This window comes from Corvus brachyrhynchos, unplaced genomic scaffold (assembly GCF_000691975.1).
Source record: "Corvus brachyrhynchos isolate BGI_N302 unplaced genomic scaffold, ASM69197v1 scaffold17, whole genome shotgun sequence".
NCBI lineage: Eukaryota > Metazoa > Chordata > Aves > Passeriformes > Corvidae > Corvus > Corvus brachyrhynchos.
Window position 1 is genome coordinate 10,218,042 of NW_008240046.1, and position 23,010 is coordinate 10,241,051.

At 38.6% G+C, this 23,010-nt stretch overlaps 1 protein-coding gene across 4 annotated transcripts in view; it reads right to left on the reverse strand.

Moving 5' to 3' along the window:
- The window catches only part of MTUS1 (microtubule associated tumor suppressor 1), an 85,776-nt gene extending 65,335 nt beyond the window's left edge, over positions 1-20,441 (reverse strand). For 2 of the 4 annotated variants that reach the window (XM_017744402.1, XM_017744401.1), the window contains exons 1-3: positions 18,280-20,441; positions 15,898-16,093; positions 3,423-3,605 (exon numbers count right to left, since the gene is read on the reverse strand). In XM_017744402.1, the coding sequence (XP_017599891.1) occupies positions 3,423-3,605; positions 15,898-16,093; positions 18,280-20,256 (2,356 nt within the window). In that variant the 5' untranslated portion in view covers positions 20,257-20,441. Of the gene's footprint in view, positions 1-1,881; positions 2,119-3,422; positions 3,606-15,897; positions 16,094-18,279 lie in introns of those variants that run through there. The other 2 variants (XM_017744403.1, XM_017744404.1) reach the window with 2 other exon arrangements.
- Between the last annotated feature and the right edge of the window lie 2,569 nt (positions 20,442-23,010).

Here is a 23,010-nt window from a genome sequence, read left to right on the forward strand (position 1 = left end):
CGTGTGTGTGGGTGGGGGGGGGCGGCGGGGGTGAAGCTTTTGTCATATATTACCAGGTTTGCCTCAGATTAGTGTTTTAATGAGACTGGCCTTTTTTTAAAGGCAATGTGAACTACATGACTAATATTGTTCATCAAAAGATGAAACATATACTCTTGAGATTATTTTAGTGTCTTTAAATAGACTTGCATACACCATGTAAGTTAACTACTTCAAAAAGATGCTTTCTGGCCACTAAATATTTTCAACCACAGAAAGAGGGTTTCCCTTTAACTAACACATGCAACTGAAGCCATCATTGTTTTTTTAAAAAAGGAAGTTGGAGTCTCTCTAAACACACAAAAGCTAAATATTTGCAAAAATATCTATAAACGAGGAACAATTTGCATAACACATCAGTAACAGTTATTCTGTGGGAATCTGACCCTGATCAACATCAGATCATTAAAACCAAGTTGTTTTAGTAAAGCATGAAGTGTGAAGCAGTCCTTAACATTTTTTGTAAATCACTAAATTAGGGATGTTTGCTCAGAGTTCACTGCAAGCAGTTAACAATTGCCTGCAAACTAGTGTGCTATTTCCTCTTCTAAATCAGCAGCACACCATGGAAGTCATGCTTGGGGAGAGTGAGCAGCCTTCTGGTGCAGACTAGTTAGGACAGTGTTCTGTCCTATTGAAAACTCTGGAGTCAGCTAACCAAACTGTGTGCAGGAAAAAAACCAACCAAACAAACAACAAAAAACCCCACCAAAACCCCACAGATTCAGAGTTTGATCACTTTCGGATTCAAAGCTGTTTATTCATAGAATTTGGAGCAGCTACTGCAATCCTGAATAAAGACAGACAGGTATGAAGTGATCTCAGCCCAATAAAGATCTGAGAACTCAACTCATTAGAAGAATTTTAATGAAGTATTGACTGTACAAAAATGCAGATGCAGATCAACTGCTAGGATCAGCTTTTTAACTTCTGAAACAGTATTTACTTTATATGTAATTATTCTAATGCAATTAAAACCTGGATTCATATTCTTAACCTCAGAGTTAAACATTTCAATATGTTCAAAGGATAGTATTTTCAGCTCAGCACTAAAACTGAGATTACTGTTAAAAAAATCTAATTTTCAATGCTCAAACTGACTGCCTGCATGCAAAATATGCTTTTAGTAACAACAACATTTCAAACCTCATGATTTTTGAACTTCTCAAATAAGAAGTCATTTTAGAGAAAAGAATCAAAAAAGTTCAAGTGTTCATTAGACAAAAAAAAAAACCCCTAATGCTGCCACACGGAATTACCAATCCAAGGACATCCCATAACAAAGGGCTGAGCTGACAAAGCAGGATAAATGCTCTCCTGTCATTTTTTTTCTCTGCTAACACAAGACAAACTCCGAACAAGCCAAGCACCTTTTTGATTTAATATGGTTGACAGGATGACAGCAGTTTGTCATAAATTTCATGACACACACAGCATAAGCCACCCATTATGATCTTTTGTGTCCCACAAATCTAATAAAAAACACTATAGGTTTACAAATTTTTTTCCTGACATTATTACATATTAGACTAAAGGAAAGAATAAAAAAACAAGAACAGCACTGTACTTAGCATTAGAGTACAAAGTAAATTCCTTAGTTCTTTGCAATTTGATTCAAAGTCACAAAAATTTCACTAACATACAAATTACACATAATCTAAAGTCATTATACTCACAATACCTTACTATTAGACATAAATAATTCTCATCTAGTGTAAAAAATTCTCTAAAGAAAAATTATCTCACAGAAAATCAGCAGATCAAAATATTGCATATATTTACCAACCTCCACAAAACAAAATACATGCTTTAGAATAGAAATAAAAAAGGAATACAACCTACTTCTCTTCCCAGTAAACGTGGCTAACAAAGGAACAATACAAAAGCTGTAAGACCCCACTACCAGCAATGTCAGTAAGGTAATATCATAGTGGCTTCCTGAGTCAGTCGGTGGTGTTAGTGTAGAATTGATGAAAATAACAGGAGAAAAATTAGTTTCTGTGCAACTGCGGAGTCCTCCTGGTATAGTCATTTAAAAAAGATCTAAGCAAGCTTAAAGTCTACGAGACCGCAGCCATGTTCAGCCTCTCATATTGCTCTTGCTTGGTCTTCGTGAATCGGAGTGGAAAAAATTGTAAGCTTGAAGGCAGTGGACAAAACAGATTACAGCAGCTAGCAAATCAGGCTAAATAAGGAGTCATCTGTTTGGATACTTAATCTGAATACACTCCTTTGTTATGAAGCGATGACCCCTTCCTTTGTTACATGAGGGAGCAAAATGAAGAGCAGACAAAGCTGCTTAGCAATTCCAGATACAGTCCTAAACCTGAACAGCAAAAGTCAACATGGCTGTCACAGGATCAGAACCAATCTCATTACAAAGCAACCTGCACACAATGCATATTTTATTACATACTCTTATTCATTTGAGGAATATGTTAGGTTTTAGTTTAATGAAGGCAGTATGGGGCCGGGGGAGAAGAACACGAGAAAATGTAGTTATGTATGTATGCATATGCGCATACATAAACCACAGATGTATGTTAAATCACAGTTCTCTTTTTCAGTCCATTGAAGACAGACATAAGTGACATCTGGCACAAACAAAAGGCCTTTGCCCAGTCTTCAAGATATAACAGGTGATACAACAGTAGCAGAATATTTGAATGCACTTATTTGAATATGCATAGCTGGGAATACTAATATGTCTGATAGTCGTATGTTATTTCCTTCATATTTTTTGCCCTCAGAACTCCTAAGAACTGCTGTAGAACTTCATAACAAAGCAAGTCGTGTTATTTTTCTCCCTAGTTTTAATCAACATGGATTTAGTTAGTTCATACACCAATGTTTACAGCTACCTTAGAAATTACAGAAGTCTACCCATGCAATGATTGATCTTCTAAAACAAGCACTTACCTGCCTGTAATTTCATCTACACATTTTGTGTTAAAACTCTGAAAGCAGATATAAATCGGTTCAAGAAAATAATTAGTATCAAAATCCTGTAACACACTGCTCCAAATATTATGCCAAGTAAACCATTCTGTTCAGATGTATAACACTACTCGTAAACACTGGAAAATCTTGCTTAAGAAGACATGATGGTTATGTAATGTTTCAGGATGGAAGAGAAGTTGTACCAAAATTTCTACTCATCAACCCAAAATCCAGGGCTCAAAGCTCCTTCAGGCAGTAGGTCTCAAAAAGGAAAGCTCTAAGTAAAGAGGCAAAAAGAGTAAGACCTAGAACTAGTAAGTAGTACAATCAGAATTCATACAGGTACTCGTCAGACAGGACTCCCTTCCAAGAGGATTTTTTCCCACAAGCAGTTGATGTTGGTTATCAATCAGTTAAAACCCATAACCCTCACATATACTTACAATTAGCGCTGAAAAGACTTTGCTCACTCTGAGCACTGCTGACTGATGAGAGGCTAGGTGTTCTCTCAAGCACTGATCTTTTGACAGGCACTTTGGATTTGGCAAGGGATTTACCAAAGCTAGTCCATGAGGCTGGAGAATTTTTCACTGAGGCATGCTTCTCTCCTGGCAAAGATCCTACGCCTGTCAATTAGGGGGGAAAGAGGAGGGAGAAAGAAGAACAAAAGGCATAGGAAAGAAACTTAAACATTTACTTCTTTTACACGTATGCCTGCAAATAAAAATATTTACACAGTAAAAATCCATATAAAGTGGCTTAATCTACTTCCTACTGACACGGTAAAAAGTGCTGTAGATGCAGAAAAACCATTCCAAGGACTTAAAGCCTCAGAAACAAGTCAAGAGCTTTACAGATTGGCCTTGGTGCAGACATCTGCACAAAAAAAAGGGCTGTTTTTGCATTCTCCTACCTAGCATTATGGTTTGCTGTACCGGCAATCCCACAAAAACATAACCTCTATTTCAAAGACAATCCAAGAAAGGATTCTTCTGTTTGCTCCTCCCCAAAACAGATTCACAACTCCACTCCCCTTTGACAGAACACTAAAAGATAATATCCTTTCAAGGAATTAGACAGCATGAGAGTATCAAATTGTTTTGTACTCATACTAAAAACTGAGTAGTTCTACAGAACCAGTTTAACAGCTCTTCCAAAACCAAGTTCTTAATGGCCAGCTGGTGCAGCAACATTTTTATATTAAGTCCAGTTTTCATTTGAGCTTGTTGAATATAAACACCCAACAGCTAAGTTAATCAAATAGGAAAAGCACCTATACAGGAGATAGGTGTAAGAGGAGCTCACTCTTGCACTACTAACAAAGCAAATACACTTTCCACAAGAAGATTTGAGTTTAGTCAAATTAAGCTTTCAGTTTATTTCTGAAAAGTGTGCACCTAGATTAAAATTTCAGTGGCCCAGAGAAGTTACAAACACACAGACTTCTTTTGCCAGCTCTGAGTTGACTCCTGCCAGCTCCAGTATTGAGATCTTAATACAGCCTTCTGAACATGGATAAGAGGTTTTCATTTTTGTAAAAAAACAGACATATGGAAGACAGACTTAATATTTTTTTAGAAAATATTTTGTTACTTATTATAACCAAAACTATCTAAAATACATTATTTTTTCATGTCACTGCCATTTTCAAGGCTGATAAGACAGTTTATCTTACTGGAAAAGAAACAACTACAGTGTCTCAGGTTTGACTTAAAACAGTCAAATTTCTATTTAAAGGGAATACCCTTCCCTTTATTCTTGTTACTATAAACCCCATTTCAACTTCACTTAAGCTAGAAGACTGCTGAAATATGACAAAATTAGCTAGTAATTTCACCTTAAGCAACACCAGTTTTACTACAGGATCTCTACTCTTAAATACTAATCACCAAGAAACCTTCAATTTGCACCAAACCCAGGAAATCATGACATTAAGAGGATTGCATTGAATTTTAGACAAGAAAAACATGCCCAGTGTCCGCCTTTCAACAGTAGGTGGTGTGACAGGATTAGATAACTTGTCTCAAAACATCCTGTATCAAGTACGCAAAATCAGGATCAGCACTGGTAAAGGAAGGTACATCCAAAGCTACTTCCCTCAGTTCAGATCAATTCAGTAACAAAAGAGAAACCTCACTTACAATATGTACTAAACCTGTATTAGCATATTACACACTGCTGGTCACAGAATGTAACATGCAAGCTTCAATGAGTAATTAAACAAGCTTTGCATCAGATCTCTCTTCACAGGTGCACTTTTACTACTTGTTTGTCATTACTATGCTGAACTCCGATTCTGTATATAGCTTTACTGTAGCCTGTTATTAATCCTCTGAGACAAAATTATCAGCCATATTTTAGATTTTTTTGTAAGTTACTGAAAGGGACAATTGAATATATGGAACATGATAAAAAGAATACAAGCTTTGTTGTGCTATGAGAACACCACAAATTCACATTTATTAAAACACCTCTGAAACAGCACTCCAGGCAACATAACAGAAATAATTTTATGTGTTCGACCAAAAAAGTTTCTGTCACATTTTTACATCATAGAACAAACCTGACAGCTTTATAAAATCTTCCACATTGTTTTCTAAAATCTTTTTTCATTAATGGGTCAACATACCAGGAAAATAATTAATCCAGACCAGTCAGAAATTCCTTTTCTAAATAGCCTCCCAGCAAAACAAAGTACAAAATCCAAACAACTCCCCAAAAAACAAACAGAAAAAAGTGCTGCTGTACAAACACTGTGTGTTAAGTTTGTATGACTTACTGAGTTAAAATTCTACATTACAAAAGGCAGCTAGAGGAACAAATGCGTTTTATCAGCTGCATTTGATTACTTAAAGATGAATGTAACATGTTTGATTGCTATTGTGCTGGACTTGTTCATCCAGTCCAAAACATACAGGAACAAAATCTGGTTTTCTTCACAGTGATTTTCACTCAAGAAGGGTCAAAGTAAGCATGTGAAAATCCCAGTCTTGTCTAGTACAGCATGTTCCCTATTGATGATTTGCAGCAACCCCAACTTCTCTGCAGAGGCTGGAGTGTGGCAGTGCTCAGAACTCAAACCCATCCAGTGAGCACAGCAATCTCTAGGATGCCCAGTTTCAAAAGCAGGTCAAGCAGATTACCTTTTCTCTTAGTTCTTCTGCTGCTTGGTACTTTCCTATAATGCTTCTATTATAGTAATTACTCAAGCACTCAAATACATTTTTCAAAAGCCCAGCTCGAGGGAGAATTTCTTTTAAGTCATGACACAAGATCATTAAGCAACTACTCTAGGTATTACTTCAACTAATATTTTTAAAGGTTTTTTCATAAGTACCATGCGCTAAGAAGTCACACATAATTAAATGCAAAGGTTTTGAAGACAGAAGCAGGAAGATATGGTATACAAACCAAAGTAGTGGAAATGAGCAGAAAAGCAGGATATTTAGTCAACCATTATTATAAAGACAACAAGCAGTAGCATCAAAGTAACAGGCTTTCACCAGTTATTTAATCTAGTCACTCAAGTGGGATACCAGAAATACCACATTCCTTTACACTGAACTAATGAGTTGGCAATCCTTTAGAAAAAAGTCTCCATGCAACAACCAACCATGTTACTTGAACTATGTTAGAGTATCTCTTGTATTGGAATGGAAATAAGCAAAGAACAAAGCTCACTCTTCAAGAAGCTCTGAAGTCAGCTTTCATATCCTTACTCAAATAATCATCCTTTTATATCAATCCCTCATAGGTGGCTATTGTCAAGAAAAAGTTAAGTCTTCCTTTAAACAGCACTGGAGCCTAAAAAACCTCACATTGCCAGAATGTTGACATGAGGCAGACTGTAACGTCAAATACCTGTTCACAAATTCTGAAATTTCATGTCCGCCATTTCAAAACACATTGACACATTTTACATCTAGAACTAAACACTGAGAAACTGGCATTCATGGAGCTACATGACACCTGGAAATGAGTGGTTGGAAGCCTTTTCTAAACACAAACTTTGGGCACACTAAGTGCAGAAGCAGTTTTTTGAAGGATACTTTTTGTTGTTGCTGCTTTTGTTTAAATCTAAGGCTAACTCTAATAGTTGGTTTGGCCTTTCATTGCTTAACTCTTGAAAATGCTGAATTTTGGATTTTTGCTTTATGCATTTCTGATTTTCCTTAAGAGTTCAAAAATCCAAAGGGCTCTGTTTTAAAAATGCTAAACTTCTTAGCTGGTGAAAAAGCCCAGTCTAAGCCTAAGAGTACAAGGTCTTTCCAGCAGACCAATCTTAACATCGGTGTAAGAGTGCTTATGGTTGCCATTTTAAACAGCATAAAGCAGTAGCAATACTAACTAATTACTTTTCTGCTGGCTGCAAGCTTCCCAGTTTACCTGATCAGCCATTCAGCATTATTAACTATACTATCTGGTATGCTATACATGTATCAGCATTCCTTCAAGGAAAGAAGAGTGGCTACAGTATGTTTCATAATTCTAAGGTAATGTCTTTCTAATTACATCACCCTTTTAAAGTCTCAAATTACTACCAAAATTACCAAGAAGGCAGGACACAGTTACATTCTGTTGCTACGAATGCTCAAATGTTCAACATTAACATGGACAAAGCCAGGGAATGTCAAGTTACTTCTGACTCTTGAAATATTTACAGGAGAGAAATTTACTTGTTTAGAGGATAACAGATGGTCAGAGAACAGTTTATATAAGGCAAGATTCAATTCTCCATTGATACAGACTTCCACAGCATTCTTCCCGTTTCTCTACAATCTTTAAACAGGCAGCAAGGAACCAGCAGTGAGCTAGTGCCAAAAATATAACTGGGGTGTCAGTAGCCATGCAGGTAGATGTTCACGTGTTCTTCCTCTTACAGCTAAACATTCTTGGACTAAAACTGGGGAATGAATCATTCCTACTACAGAGCATTTATCAGCAGTTACCAACAACCAAAACAAGCCTTTTTCTTCCCTCAAATGATCCTACCATCAGAAGAGTGATTGGGGTGTTTTCAGTTAGGGGAAGAGAGAGGAAGAGTAGTGTCTCGTGTATGCCTACTGTTGAGTTTCACTTTTTCGCCTTCCTATCTGGTCCAGTTTTGAAATGTGGCCGATTTCCTTCCAGTTAAACCCTTCCACAATCAGAGACTTCTCCATTCCTCATCTTCCCTTCAACCACTTGCACTGTGACCTCTCCAGCACCTAGAAACAGCCCTTCTCTTCCCTGGCCTCAAGTCTGAGCTCACACCTGCTCTCTCACCTTCTGTCTGCCCATAATAATGCCTGCTTGATTTAGTCCATTTTAGGTTTTTCCTTTTGTAGAGTGAACTAGAGCAGCCCCAAGAGAGTCCATGTCTGCACAGTCATGCCGCCACCCTCTATGACCCCAGGCAAAGCCAGTCTCTGGACAGCAGATAGTTTTACACCAGCTTCCCAGGCACAGCAGCGGCAAAGCTTGCCCACTCCGGTTTTGCCAGGAGACTGTCATAGGCTGCATGCTGACTTAAACAATCCAATCCCAATCACTAGCTTTAACACAGCTATGGTAAAGTTCTGTCTGTTTAGAAGTACTGGGCACAAGAAGTCAAATCAATGTACTGCAAGGTAAGCTGAGGCAAAAGAAAACGACCAACCCCATCCAATCACGCTTTTCATTATTGTCCAGCTCTACATCCCCACAAACCCTTCATGTTAGGCATGGAAATTTGTTTGACTTAGATTGCAGCTTTAAAGCTCACGTTATTTACAAATCTTTTAAGTTTTCTATTGTGGGAGTTCATGTGCTCCTTAAATGAAAGGGGAAGCTCACTGCGGCAAACAAATACAAATTTCTTCTCGAAGAAAATTATGCGTATTTCCCTCCTCCTTTACCTGCACCCTGAGAGAATTCAGAACTAAGCAGTACAGGTAAAGAGTTATTTGAAGACACACCAGCATGTCCTTGCAAGTAAATGACTAGGTACCAAGAAATTCCCCTGCAGGGAAATAGTGCACACCTCTCTCCTAAAGGAGAATATTCCTTTAGATACATCCACACTTCTGACAGCGTCAGAAATAGTCAGCATCAATATGCTGACTGTTAGAATCAGTCTCTGCAAGTATGATCACGCTTCTTGGTACAGGTACAACATATTAAAAGTTCACTAGGGCTAGTCACAAAATTGCCTGTAAAAAGTCTGGGAACATACGTGAAAAATTATTTCCTTAACTACGGTCACTGATGGCACCTTAAACAAAGCTGATAGGATGAAATGCCCCCTTCTGGAAGCCAGCAGACTACCTGAATTACCCATAAACGCAAGTATTTCCAACTCCCTCTGCCTCTTCTCCCCCATCGCCCCAAAACGCAGAGAACCACACCCAAATTATCCAGAGATAAATAAACCAATTTGCTTTGAAATCATTCATTACAACAGATCCCATATTACCTCACAAACAAAAACCCTTTCACTTTTACTCGTTTCCCGAGGTCAACTTGACTTCTAAAGATAAATAGGAAGTATTTTATTCCAAAATACATTTTTATGATGAACCCTATGAAAGGCTTGCAAAAATAAGAGCAGCACTTACACCACGGGAAGAGCTCCTTGTTAATGAAAAGTAACAAAAGAGAACTGGTGTCAAAGTTATGGTAAGCTTTTCTGCTAGTGTACATAGTCAAGGTTTAAAGCAAATTGACAAAGCTACATTCAGAGTACATCATTTTATGGCTCGTTTCTGGCTTCAAATTGTGAATTGACCATTTTGTAGATGAACGACCAACATCTGGGGCAGGGGTCTAGTGGTCAGTACTTGGCAGAAGTAAATATATTGCTCCAGGCAGCTTCCAGCAAACCATTCCTGTTGAGGATGTCCAGGAAGTGAGGGCAAAGTAGACTGGAAACATTACCAGGCAAGTCCAACTCAAGTGATTGGATAAACAATAAACAGCAAGGCTCCCAAGCCCTCACAACTAACACTGTTTTCTGAACTCTCACAAACTCACCAACTTGACAAAAGTCCTTTTGGATACACTGAATAATTTTTTCCCCAGTTTAAAGAACTGGTTATGAGATACAGAGTCACTGTGCACTAGAGATGTCTGGATTAAGATGACCGCAGAAGAGTCACAGACAAGCTTTGTGTCATACTATGGACTACAAGACCTTATGTTCTGTGAAGACCCATGTATTAATTTCCTCCTTTCTATACCTCTGAAGGGGAACATGCAAGTTTTAAGTTCACTTTCAACACAGGCTTGAACTAGTACATATACAGCTGGTGATGGGGTCCAAGGCTGTGACCCAGGAAGAGATGACCGGTCCGGGGAGATGGTCCCGAAAGGAATCACCTTCCCGAGGTCCGGTGTCTTCCTCTCAGCTGCTGGCAGAGGGGCCCTTGCAGAGGCTGTCAGCTCTTTAGTGATATCAGCTCGTGATTCCAGCTCAGCAGGCCAAACCAGACCAGAGAGAGAGACGAGAAGGCCCATGTGGCTGGCTCCGCACGAAGGGAGCTTTATTATGGGTCCCCTCCGGCGAAAGGAAGCCAGGGACGAGCTCTCTCCCCACAGAGGCGAACTGGTCTTCTTTTATAGGGATACAGGGGATCAGCAAGGGGACCAATGGATTACAGAGGGTCTGGGACAGACCACTGGGTTACAGAATGATCTGCATAGGGTCCCCCAAAGGATTGTGGGTCTACCTTTCCTCGCCATGACCCAAAAGTAGTCACCTTTCCAGGGAGTCCTGCTGGGCGATTGCAAAATCTTTTATCTCAGCAGACATCCCTCCAGGGCAGTGGCTGGGCATATCCCACAAGTACAGATGTATTAAAGAAAAGGAAACTGAAAAGGAGACTGAAACCAAGTAATATGGACTAAGAAGGACAAATAATCATCAGTAAATTAGTGTATGAGGAACCTGCTTCTAGGATCCATAAAAGAAGCTGACTGCTCTGTAAAAGAAAAGTGTAAAAAGATCGGCTGAAACTAAATGTTAAGCCTTATTTGCAGACCCTGGTGCATTCCAGCATCTGCATATAAAAATTACTGTTTATGAGAAAGTATATGGACACCTTTACAAGTAACTGTCTATTCTAGAGTTTTGAGTAAAGTCACGACTGTTTCAAGTCCAGAGACCCTGGAAGTTACGTTCGCCTTTTAAAATATTTTGTTTCCTCTTGGCAGCATGTCAATCCAGCTTTAAAGAGTCACATGGTAGATAACAGGAATGATACAAGCTGAAAAATTATTTGCAGTAACTGTATTTGGGTTGGCTCCTGGTTCAGTGTCAGAACAAAGACTCAGGGATTGTGGGAATGCTTAGTGGAATTTAATTGTTTTGGTACTGCTTCACAAGTATTGTGAAAAGCTATACCAAGAAGCCCTGAATTACCAAGTTTATATATGTCTCCAGCTGTATGAAAACTGATTGAAACCATTCAGTTTGAATTTTCCATCTGAGAAGCCTTTCTTTGTGCAATAAACAGCAATAACACCCAAAACCAAACTGATTCTTAATCTGTCACTGCCTGTTCTGGTTTTAACTATGGAAGCTTCTCTCAATTCTTACATTTAAGTGCAAGATCAAGCCAAAATTCAACTGCAGGACTTTTGCAATTATGAACTAACAAGAAAATCAGTATTTCAAAGTATCACTAAACCTGCATACACATTTTCTATAGCATCTGGGGAATTATTTTTCCCATGCTTCTGGTAGTTGCAGAACACAGGAAAAGTCCTTCAGTATGATCAACTTGTCATATGGGAAAAGGTCTCACTTGTCCAAAAACATCTTTAAGGAAACACAGAATTCGTACTTTCAACCTTCTCTGTACCCAAGCTTTCATTAGTCTTGTTAAATGCTATGAAAATACCCTCAAGAGAAAAAGGGAGTGACCACTGGATTAGATTCTTGGAAATGATTAAGTAAAGCACAGGGCCGTAACACTGCTGAAGGAATATCAGTGATTTAAATCAGAGACAAAAGGGTACCCAAAATGTCGCAAAACCCCCCACCAGAGAGCAAGAGACATTTTTGTTACACAGATGATTTACATGGTTTCCATTGATTTCTGCAAGTCTTTAACAGTAAGCAGAGGAATAGTATTATTGATACTTTCAGATTCCCAAAGAGTTTCAATTACACGTAAGGCTTGACAGAGCTCTCATCTTGACAGAGCTAAGACATCAACAACAACATGAAGTTTCTTACACTGAGAAATAATTTAAAGTAATGGTGTAATTTTAAGGGAGAAGTGGAGAAGAAGTTATAGCATATCAGAAGTCTTACTTGCAGGTAAAGCTCCTTTCCTTTACATAATTTCAGGTAGGTTGTAGTCAGCAAAAGGAGGTAAAAAAGGCATTGGTGGGCATACACATTTTGAGATGTACTGTAAATAATTTCTATTCCTATTTGATGTTGTTCAAACAATTTCCTGTGGCTCAAACTGTCACAGTGCTTCTGTTCAACTGCACAGCTGAAAATACACAGCTGCTGGGGCAGGTTTGACAGCAGAAAATCCATGGGAACACTAAAGCTCCCTGGCTTCTCCAATCCCCTTCAACTCCTCCCTTCAAGTGAGGCTAAGAAATGAGTCTTCCCAAACCATAACACCTCAACTGTTATCAGGCTATTACTCCTCCACACTGGCTATGGTACATCCAAATTAGAAGGCTCTGTGTGTTTCCTGGAACAAAAACAATAGTTGTTTTGATTTTGAAACTAGTTCAAAGTCTTCTACCAGGGCTCTGAAATTATATATCCTTTCCAGTAAAAATGAGTAAGTCAAATATGTTATTCTGTGTCTTGAATGCTAATAAATGTTTTCATTGACAGAAAACAAACATAGCAAAAGACATACTGCCTGCCATCCAGTACTACAGAAACCCACACCCACCACCATGGAAAAGTTACCTGTAGAGAATTAAGAATTTTGTCTTAGAATGAGTGTGTCATTCTCTCTTATGAAGAAAGAGATAAATAGTGACAGAAATAATTTTGAGGCATCTAGCTTGCAGCAAATCTGGAAATCTGGTCATAGTTGCAGAAATGGGGCTTGGCCATTTTGCAAATCACTTCAGTACACTGGATCAAAGCAGGCTTGTCTTTTACAGAACCTATTTCTAATTCAGCAAAAACTTCAAGTTCCAGTTAAGAGACCCCAATACTGGTGAACAGTGCTCAGCAACCATTTTGAAATAAACAAACCCAGTCATTTCTACCTCTAATATGCTCATAAAAATACAGTGTTTGGGATATGAGTTCTGCTCTCCTTCTGCTGTCTCCTGTTCAGGTAAGAAGCAGGAAATTCCCTGAGAAGAAAGGCTTTCTATTGGGTTAGCGTGTTACCACTAAAAACTTAGGTTTTACAAGTGGAAAAAAAAATTACCAAAATCTCAACTCCTGACAAGTTGCAAAAATCTTATAACTGGTGTTTTATACATGGCAATTTTTTCTTTCATTTCTTGAACAGCCATTGTATGAACACAATCCACTACTCATAAGCTCTTATTCTAGGAATAATACACACACATTTTGGACAGATGCATCACTTCTGTCCCTCAACATACATATGTGAGAATTGACATAGAGCTGTACTATTATTTCTCTTGTTCAGAGTATTTAATGAATTCAACTCCACCAATTACTCTTGTTGCCCAATGATCCAAATGCTACCAGTAACTGGTTAAGAAATAGCTGCATATATGTTAGTACCTCCTGAAGAAACAAGTTTGTCAGGATTTGGACATTTTTAAGACTCAACTTGACAAATGACTGAACAATCTAATCTGAATTCACTACTGACCCAGTTACAGGCAGCAGGGGCTGGACTAGGTGACCTTCAGGAGTCCTTTCCTTTCTGGATTTAGCTAGTCTATCTCTAGTCTGACAAAATCCTGACAGCAAACAACTGTACAGCTACTGAATGATTTATCTTGGGGCTGAAGTTTAATACCGAAGTGTTCAAATGACTCCACTGGAAAAAGCAGTTATTCCCTTCAGGGATACTTTAGCCTAAACAGGGTTTGGTTTACAAACTGCCACTTGGTCACAAAAAGTGTATGTACAGTTTTACTTCAAAAATGTCAAAAACAGAAGGGGTAAGCAGCAGTAGATAGGGTTTTACCTGAAAGGTGTGGTTGCATAATGCTGTGGGGGTTTAGCAGCAATCCCAAATAACTCCTACTTTGCCCCATATCCCACACCGTAATCCCATCCTCTGATTGACATCAGTACAAGGTTTACCAGGGAGCAAGGACACATGTTTAAAAATTTCCTTTTTAAGGAGTGGGGAAGTTAACCTGATACAGTTGAATGCATCAAATCCTACCTTATAGCACCAAAAAACTGCATAAGCAAGATGAAGGATAATATGAGCTAGGAAAAAGGGACTTGGGGAAAGAGCACAGAGGAAACAAATTTCTTCTCATGGGCAGCATTAAAGTTCCAGTCTTATCACATAACACCACATGTTTGAAATGTTGAAGCACTGCTTCATGCTTTTAGTTTAAGCAGCCTTTTTCCAACAGGAAAAATTTGGGAAATATTCTATTGACGACCATAATTTCAACATACATGAATTATTTAAGGAGTGACAGGTTTAGTTTAAAAAAAATCTGGGGAGTAAATATTTCTATTTTCAACAGGAAATGACTTCTATTTCTTCTGAAAGTACATCTAAATTTTTTTTTGCTGAAGGGAAGAATTTAGTCCTATAACTCAGCTTTGCTTACACTTATTTCTAGTGACAGTATCATAAATCTAATCTGGATTAATAAACTAAAGGAAAACTCTTTATCTATATCCATCTTGCTGCTTCTAAGGCCATAATTACAGACAGGAAAGCTCTAGGTTGGTATTTAGAGGGGTGATGAGTTCTCCAAGAAAATGGCAGCCTACAGGTTGGTGCCTGGTTCACTGAGCAAGTGCCTCACATGAGCAAGCCTCAAGTGGGAGAATAGCCTATATCCACTTTCTTCAAGGGACTCATCCCATAAAGGAATACAGATTTTATCACACTTCACCACCTGTATACAATTAAGAGGACTATTTTTTACTGTTTTATAATCTTAGATTGAGTGGGTTAAAAAAGAAAAAAAAAAAAAAAAAAAAACAGGTTTTACTGGGTATAGCTGGGTGTGTACTTGCCAAATTACAGTGCATTGTAGTGCAGTCATTCATAGTCAGGCTACCTTTGCAACTAGTTAGATTGCCACACTTGGTTAAAAAGCCCAGCACATAAACTACCAGAGCACTTCTGAATCTCTAATACAGTTACAGAATCTAGTTTCCAGTCATGGGTTTTGAACAGCAGCCTACAGACTAGATGAGAGATTCATGCCTGCCCTTGCTATTAACCAGTCTGAGTTTAATTAGCAGCTCAAGCAGTAGTCTCACCTTCAATTATGTCCTCCCCTTTCTAGAAACTACAGAGCTGTACTAAAATTAGGTTGAACAAAATATGTCCTGAAATAAGGGCTCATTCCCATTGGGATAGCATAGAGTTGCTTATCACAAGAGCATTGTACCTGTGCACTCTATTTTCTCCTCTTTCAAGTAATTTTAGTTGTATATTCGCAAAATACTGTTATATGACAAAATATAAATAATATTTCATACTGATTTTTCTAACAGCCCCATACCCTCCTAAACACACTCCTTTCAAGGTAAGATTTTAAAACTATGAGTTTTAACCTGCCTTTTTTTTTTTTTGCCCCTGTATTAGCAATTTCTAAGATTTTAAAACTATGAGTTTTAACCTTTTTTTTTTTTTGCCCCTGTATTAGCAATTTACAATTTAGACAGAATTGTATTTAGCACTGAAATACAGCTCTGTACCACCCTAAAAGCTGTGTCAGAAAGCACATTAAGTACAATAACCAGTTTCTTAAAATTAAGGTTAGTGGTAATATTCCAGCGAAAAATTCTCTTACCAGAGCTTGATGATAGAAGAGGTTCTTTGTGAGAAGGTGTTTTAATAGTGCTGATAGCTTTATTTTCACATCCTCTCTTCAAGGTCGACACGGATGGCACCATTTTGACCTTGGGAGTTAATACACTTCGTAGTGGGACTGGGTCTCTCTTTGGTGTGTTTTTCCCTTGTGTTGTCCCATCTTTCACAGAAGGCATCTGTTTTAAGAAAAAAACAGAAACCAAAAAGCCAACAATACAACCCACACACCACCACTGTGAGAAACGAAAGATCTCCCTCTGCAGCATCTGTAATGAAATACTGACCACCCAAGTAGGAAACACGCTTAGTTAGTCTCTATACCATTGTCCACATCTGCAGTTCAGAACCTCAAGAACCATCTCCTGAATGGCCTCCAGCAACACAAACCTATTAGTTTGAAGCTAATCACCAGTAATGACCAACACACTAAAAAGAGGTTACAGAGGTCATTTTATATCAGAATTTCTTCCTCTTCCTCCCCGAACTCTAATTAAGCCACTCAATTACATGACTACACCTAATCTCAAGATCTTAACCAACAAAGTACACATGTTAATGCCCTGAGAATTTAGTTGTCCTGTACTACCTGAAATGTCACAGCCCTTGTAATAGTTTCCTGGTCTAGGTCTTATGTCAGAACAGCTTAAACTCCTTCACATTGAGGTGCCATAGATAAAACACAAGTGCAGGAGTGGACCCCAGGACAGCTTTAAAATAACTGGTTTATATGTGTGAAACATCTATGTTTCAGAATTCTTCCTCCAGTTTATACATGCATTAGTTCACAGCCACTCCTGTCTAGCCTATGAAGACACACATTACAGTTCAGCTCTTCATGTGCTTTTCTGTGACTCAAGCTGCAATTCGGTTGGAGTACCACACTTTCCACTTTGGACTCCAATCCTCATCTTCATTTTCAGATGTTAATCTATACTTTTCAGAAGACCACTTCTTAAATTTAATCCAGCTGATTTGTCTACTGCACATTTTATAGAAATGTCTCTATTTTTTCTCCAGGTACAAGCAGAATAATTAAAATCACAAAGATTTCCATTTTGGCAATGGGATGAATTAAAAGCATTCTCTCCAACCCTTGATACCAAAAGTAAGGACTGATAAAGAACCCAAACTCTTAAACACTTCAGAATTAAAAGACCATCCTTGCTTTCAAGTTAAATTATTATTCTAATAAATATATTACTTAATAATTTCTTGTGCAATGTTTCAAAAATGTTCTAAGTAGCTTCCCCCATATAGTGAGCTTTACTGGAATGTTTCTGGCAAATTCGTAGAGCCTGTCAAAAATTCAGACAATGACAGTTTTAGCAGCAACAGCTGCTGCTCCCATTTCACCAATTTAACGTAAGCTGTTGAACCCACAAGCCAGCAACACGAGAGACTCCATATAGCACCAAGACTCCAATTCTGTGTCCCTACCACACCTCCTGAAATCCTGGTCAACCCAACCCCAACACTCTTCCCTTCTTTCCCACTGTTCCTTTTCTTTTAACCTTCTTTCAGTGTATTTGAAAGCAGCACGTTTCTCCTGACAGGCAGCTGACTCATCCCAAAATATTTCCCAACCAACCAGCACATGCATACCTCCCGGCCAGGAAGTTTGCACCTTCCAGCTGGCTGACTGCCTAAAACCAGGTATATGCCCTCTGCATGAGAAATATTTCCTGACTACTCCTACCTATTCTAATGAGTCCCAGCTCTACTTTAAACAAATAAACTCCTAAATTATACAAAGCAGACAGTGAAATTAAGATGTTAAAAATAAAATGTTTCACCAACTTATTGGTCGTCAGGTTTTCTGTGACTTAATGTTACTGTTAATATATGCACAACATTTACATAACTAATTTTAAAAAGTCTACTTTAGTTCTAAAGCAGATTTTGAAAGAAAATACCGAAAACAGCAATTTACCTCTAATGTCTATTTAAAGTTACAGCACCACTAGAATTATCTTGAAAAAATGTATATTAAAATCTGTATTTAGAAAACCTCATGAAGTTTTGCTAGGCAATTTTATGAGGTTGACTAAATTAAGATTTGGTTGCTTTTATTAGAAATCTTAGAAACGGTATTGTCTTAAAAAGACTTTACTAAAAAAAAATTATATTATGGAATAAGACGAAAGTGGAGACACTAAATTGTAGTTGAGGCCAACTGCAACCGATCTGTAAAACAACACTTTTTCACTGTCTGTACTAGGGAGAGACTCCACTCAGAAATCAACACTACAGCAACATTTGTAGACACCAAACCCATTCCACAATTACCACACTGTGCAAAAATGAATTTCCTTTTTGCAAATGTAAAAAACATACAAGTAAGTATAAAAGCAAAAAAACTTACCAAAGGAACAGAGTGCATATCAAATGTTTCATTTGCCATGTCTTTTGCTAATGTTGCTTCCAGAAGGACTCCCATGTTGCTCCTTTGCTCCTTTTCCCCTTTGGTCAGGTCGATGTTTTGAGCACAAGGTATCATTAAGGAGCTTGAACTTTCATTTAGCATCTCTTTCGAGTTCTCTCCAGATGCTGGAAGCACAGCAGAAACCAAGGAGCACGCCGAATGGGTAGCGCTTGCTTTGTCAATGTCTTGCAGACTTTGCTTTAACGCAGGTGTTTTTGAAGCCTTGTGGGAAGCATTTCTGGGATGTGTCGTGGCATGTATGACTTGGCTAGTGGAGAGGCGTTTGTTAACATGTAGCTTATGGGGCTTATTTACAGGCAATTCCACCTTAATATCTTTAGCTAGATCTACTGGTTTTTTCTGCACTTTTATAGAGGACAACTGCCTTGGGGAACCAACCCGTGAAGGTGAGGAGACAGATGATAGTTGATGGGACTGGGGAGACTGTTTTAATGCTGCACTGTCTCTTGGCTGTAGCACAGGTCTAGACACAACCTTTGGCTTAACATTTTTAAAATTAGGTTTGGGAAAACTAACAATCTCTGATTTCTTTGCTTTGGTTATTGTTGATGCAATAGAAGTCCTGCCCACTGGTTTTCTTGCAGTTTGATCTGAACTAGCTTTGAGCCCAGACCTTTTGTTACGCCCTCCTACAAAAGCTTCACTTGGTCTTAGTCTAGAAGACTTGCCTCGAAGTTCTTCCAAAGCTGAAGCAGAAAAAGTTCTATTTTTTGATTGCTCTTTAGGAGTTGAAGTACATAGAAACAAATCGCTTTCATCAGCTGTTGGACTGAAGACCACAAAAGTTGCTTCGCATTTCAGCTCAGGCATAACAGTCTTCTTTAATTTTGGTACACTGTAAGATACAGAAGGGATGTTGTGCATATCCTGAGGAGCAGCATTTCCAGAGATACTTTGTTCTTTGGTTAAGGGTTCACTAGTTTTGTTTGATACTTGTTCTACATCCATTTGATCTACTGGGAGAAGGTGCACACTATTTACAAGACCATCCATGCATGTTTTAGCATTGGAATTCCCAGTTCCATCATGGTCAGGAGTAATCTCCAAGGATTTCACTTGCTCATCCTCATTAGTATTAATGCATGGTGATAATGCATCTCGCTTATAAGGATCTATACATCCAGCAGGTAGTTCTACAACATTTGCTTCTGTTTCCTGTGATTCTTTATCAGTCTTGATACTGTTTTTTTGATATTGTTCAACACCTGCAGAGCTGAAATTAGGGGTTCTTTCTGAGCTGGTTCTATCAAATTTCTCTCTGATACATACTTCAGAAGAGATGAATGCTTCCCCCAGATGCATGTCATCATTTCGATCAGTTCCCAGAGTTCCACCTGTAACATTAGTAGCATCCAGTGTGCTCAGCTGGCAGCATGCCCTGTCATTTTTCAGGGACTGTATGTTCTGCTCTGTAGCAGGAGGAGTTTGTACAGACTTAGAGTCAGTCTGACTGTAAGGCACTGAGTGTTTGATACTCTGACTTTGCATTTTTGCCATAGCAAAGTCACCTTTCAGTAAGTTTGTTGTTGCTTCCAAGCCACAGTTCAAAGGACACACACAGGTCTGTTCAGTCACAGAAGACCTGCATACAGCATCCGTATCTCCCAATGGAGCTCCTGTGCAGTTGTATTTACCAGGTGTCTTCTGCAGATCAAGTACTTCAATACACTGCTGTTTTAAAAGACTTCTGAAGTCACCCTTATTTTCAAAAATGGTATCACCTTCATACTCAGCCACTATATTTTGGTCAGTTGAATTACTGTGTATCTTGGTGGCACAAGTCTCTGAGGAAGGGGTAGCTCTGTCACATGCATAGTTATTCCCATTTTCATCCCTTATAAGTAAGGGAGATTTCAAGCCATTCTTTACTTTGTCATCGGACTTCCCAACATTCATTTTGAAAGCTAAATTTTAAACTGTTTTCATTTTATACTTCTTTAAAATCCCAGAGAATGCAGATTCTTCTGAACTTTGCAGAAAAAACAAACCCAACTGCTTTTCCCTGGAATGTGTCAATTGTCCTGAAAGATATTTAAAAAGTGGTTCTTTGTTTCCATGTTTCCCAAGAAGATTCAAATGTTCTGGAATTAAAAAGAAATTTTAAAAAATAAGCCAAACCAAGATTTTAAGACGGTAAGCATTCCTAAGCTCCTAGTCTTCAGACATCAGAGCAGCAACATAGAAGCAATACTCAGAATCCCAGCAAAGAAAAATTTCAGCCCTCATCCCTTGATGCAGAGCAGTAACAACCCCAGAGACTGGCTTTTCTCTGCACCGAAGGTCTTTTTCCTGCCTTTTGGGGCAGCAATGCATAGCAGAGGCAGCTGAAAATTTTCAAAGAGCTGTTTAAGACATCTGAGTTGAAATAAAGAGAGGAGAGGGAGGTTTGTAACCAGCTCTGGGGCTACACCAGTACACTGCCCCCACGCTGCTGGGGCAGCCAACTGGTAGATGCATGTGGGACCCCTCTAGAGTCAATGGAGAGCAATTCCATACCAGTGAACTGCCTCCATCTTCTATAAAGATGACACGAGATTAGCCAAATGAGGAAACAATGCCAGTGACCTCTCAGCAGAGCAGAGCCCTATATCGTCACCCAAAACCCTATGGAAAGGTGAAGGGGCAGGATTGACATGGAGAGATGATGGAGAACAACTGACCACACATGGGGTGGAGATGCACAAACAAAAAACAATAAAGAAGAGCCCTTGCAACATATAGTGACAAGTTCCTAACAAGTGCTAAGACTGCACCCAAGTTACCAAAACCACAAGGACGTGAATGAGACAGAAGACCAAACTGTTCAAAGCAGCTGGATGACCTCTGTAGCACTCTGTATGAAAGGCTCCTAGTACCAGAAACGAGACCAGATGCAGGAAGAACTTCAGATTTATAAGATATGGTTGCAGTGGGTGGGGAATCTGCCAGAAGGTGGCTCACTTTCAGAGCAATAAAACCTGAATAGGTGGGCAGAAGTTCACTGGATCTGACATGGCAATCTGGCTGAAGATGCATTCATGGACAAAGGTCAGCTTCCCAACTGAAGAAAAAGAACAACTGCTGAACACCTTCACAGGTCTGGAATGACAGATTACACTCTCCAATCAAAGGAGCAGGAAGGAGGACACTTTTCATCAAAACCCATGAGCAAACAGGTCTGTGGTGTTTAAATAAAAATGCAGACATCAGAGTGGGGTGTCCTAAAACAAGGATACTGATGTAATAACATATTTGAAATCTGGTGCAGCAGGACATGTACATCAGGATTAAGTAGGTTTGGTGGGCAGAATAACTCATAATTCACATAAGAATTATATTAAAGTCTGAAATTATTTGACTGTTTCAACTATGGTGACAATAATGGATGCAATATAACAAGACGGTTGTTACAAGATCAGAAAAGATAATAATAAGGGATGTCTGGTATAACAATGTTGATTAAGCACATTGAAGAATAATTCTGTGATCATATTTTTGTAGAGGAATCAAAGACTGCCTTGGGAAACAAGTTTGTTCTGAGAAGAGAAGCAACTCTTGATTTGTTCTTTAACAAATAAGTTTAAATCCTCACAGAAACCATATAAGCCATCCTGGAAACCACAACAGGAGAAAGAAAAACTCTTATCCACAAATACTCTGGAAAGTGTAAAATGAAGCCAACACACTAACTAGTGAAAGCTAAGTTACTTTGTTCATTATTCAAAATTCACTTTTTTCCTTAAGCCTTACTTTCTTCAGCTGGAAGCACAGCTTAAGTAACTACATTCAAAATAAATCCTTTATCATACTAATGAAAAGTGTAAAGCTGCAGGGCCCATAAACAGTTTTGAGTGCAAAAGCAGCACCCAAAGTAAGACTGTTCTAGAACTGCAAGAATTTGTCTGCTCACAGAGTGGCTTCTGGCCCACAATCTGGTCTTTGCATAGTACTTTGAACATCTGACTCAGATTGAGGGTAAAAAGATCATGAAACAAGGAAACAAAAGCTACTGAGATCAGACACCACACCCTCCTCTGCCCCCCTCCCACCCCCAAGATGAAATGGCTTTTCTAGCTAAAAAATCTCCAGGTTCCTCAAGGCTGATCCAGATCTTTTGCCTACCCAGTATTATTCAATCCCTAAAGAAGCATAAACAATTGTAGTGCCCTCACTTTCATCTCCAATTAGGAAACTTAAGGCAGATTGAACAGTTCTTCCAAAAAAGTCTTCCCTGAGGGGAGGGCAAGAACCTGTTGTGAATAATTTTCCATTAGTTTAAGTCAATCACAGAACCAACTGCTGAGAAATATTTGCGAACTTTGCTTTCACTGTTGTTTTGACAGATTAAAACTTGTTTCTACTTGTCTGGAGACTAGCCCTTAACACTGCTTGCTCACCTAGCCATGTGAAGATTCCATTTTGATTCAGCAGCAGCTCAGATCAAACCAGAAGTCTTACCTCTTTCAAGAGCTTTCTTTCTGCAGAAAATAGGCAACTTTAATATATCAAGACTTAGCAAGACTAAAATCCCAAGAATTTAAAGAATGGTGTATTACCTTACAGTATATGTAGCCAATAATGCCAAAATTTGAAACAACACAGGTAGCTAAGTAAACTTTGATTCAACTGATGCTGAAGAAGCTCCAAGAAAAATAAAAGTAGTTTTGATAC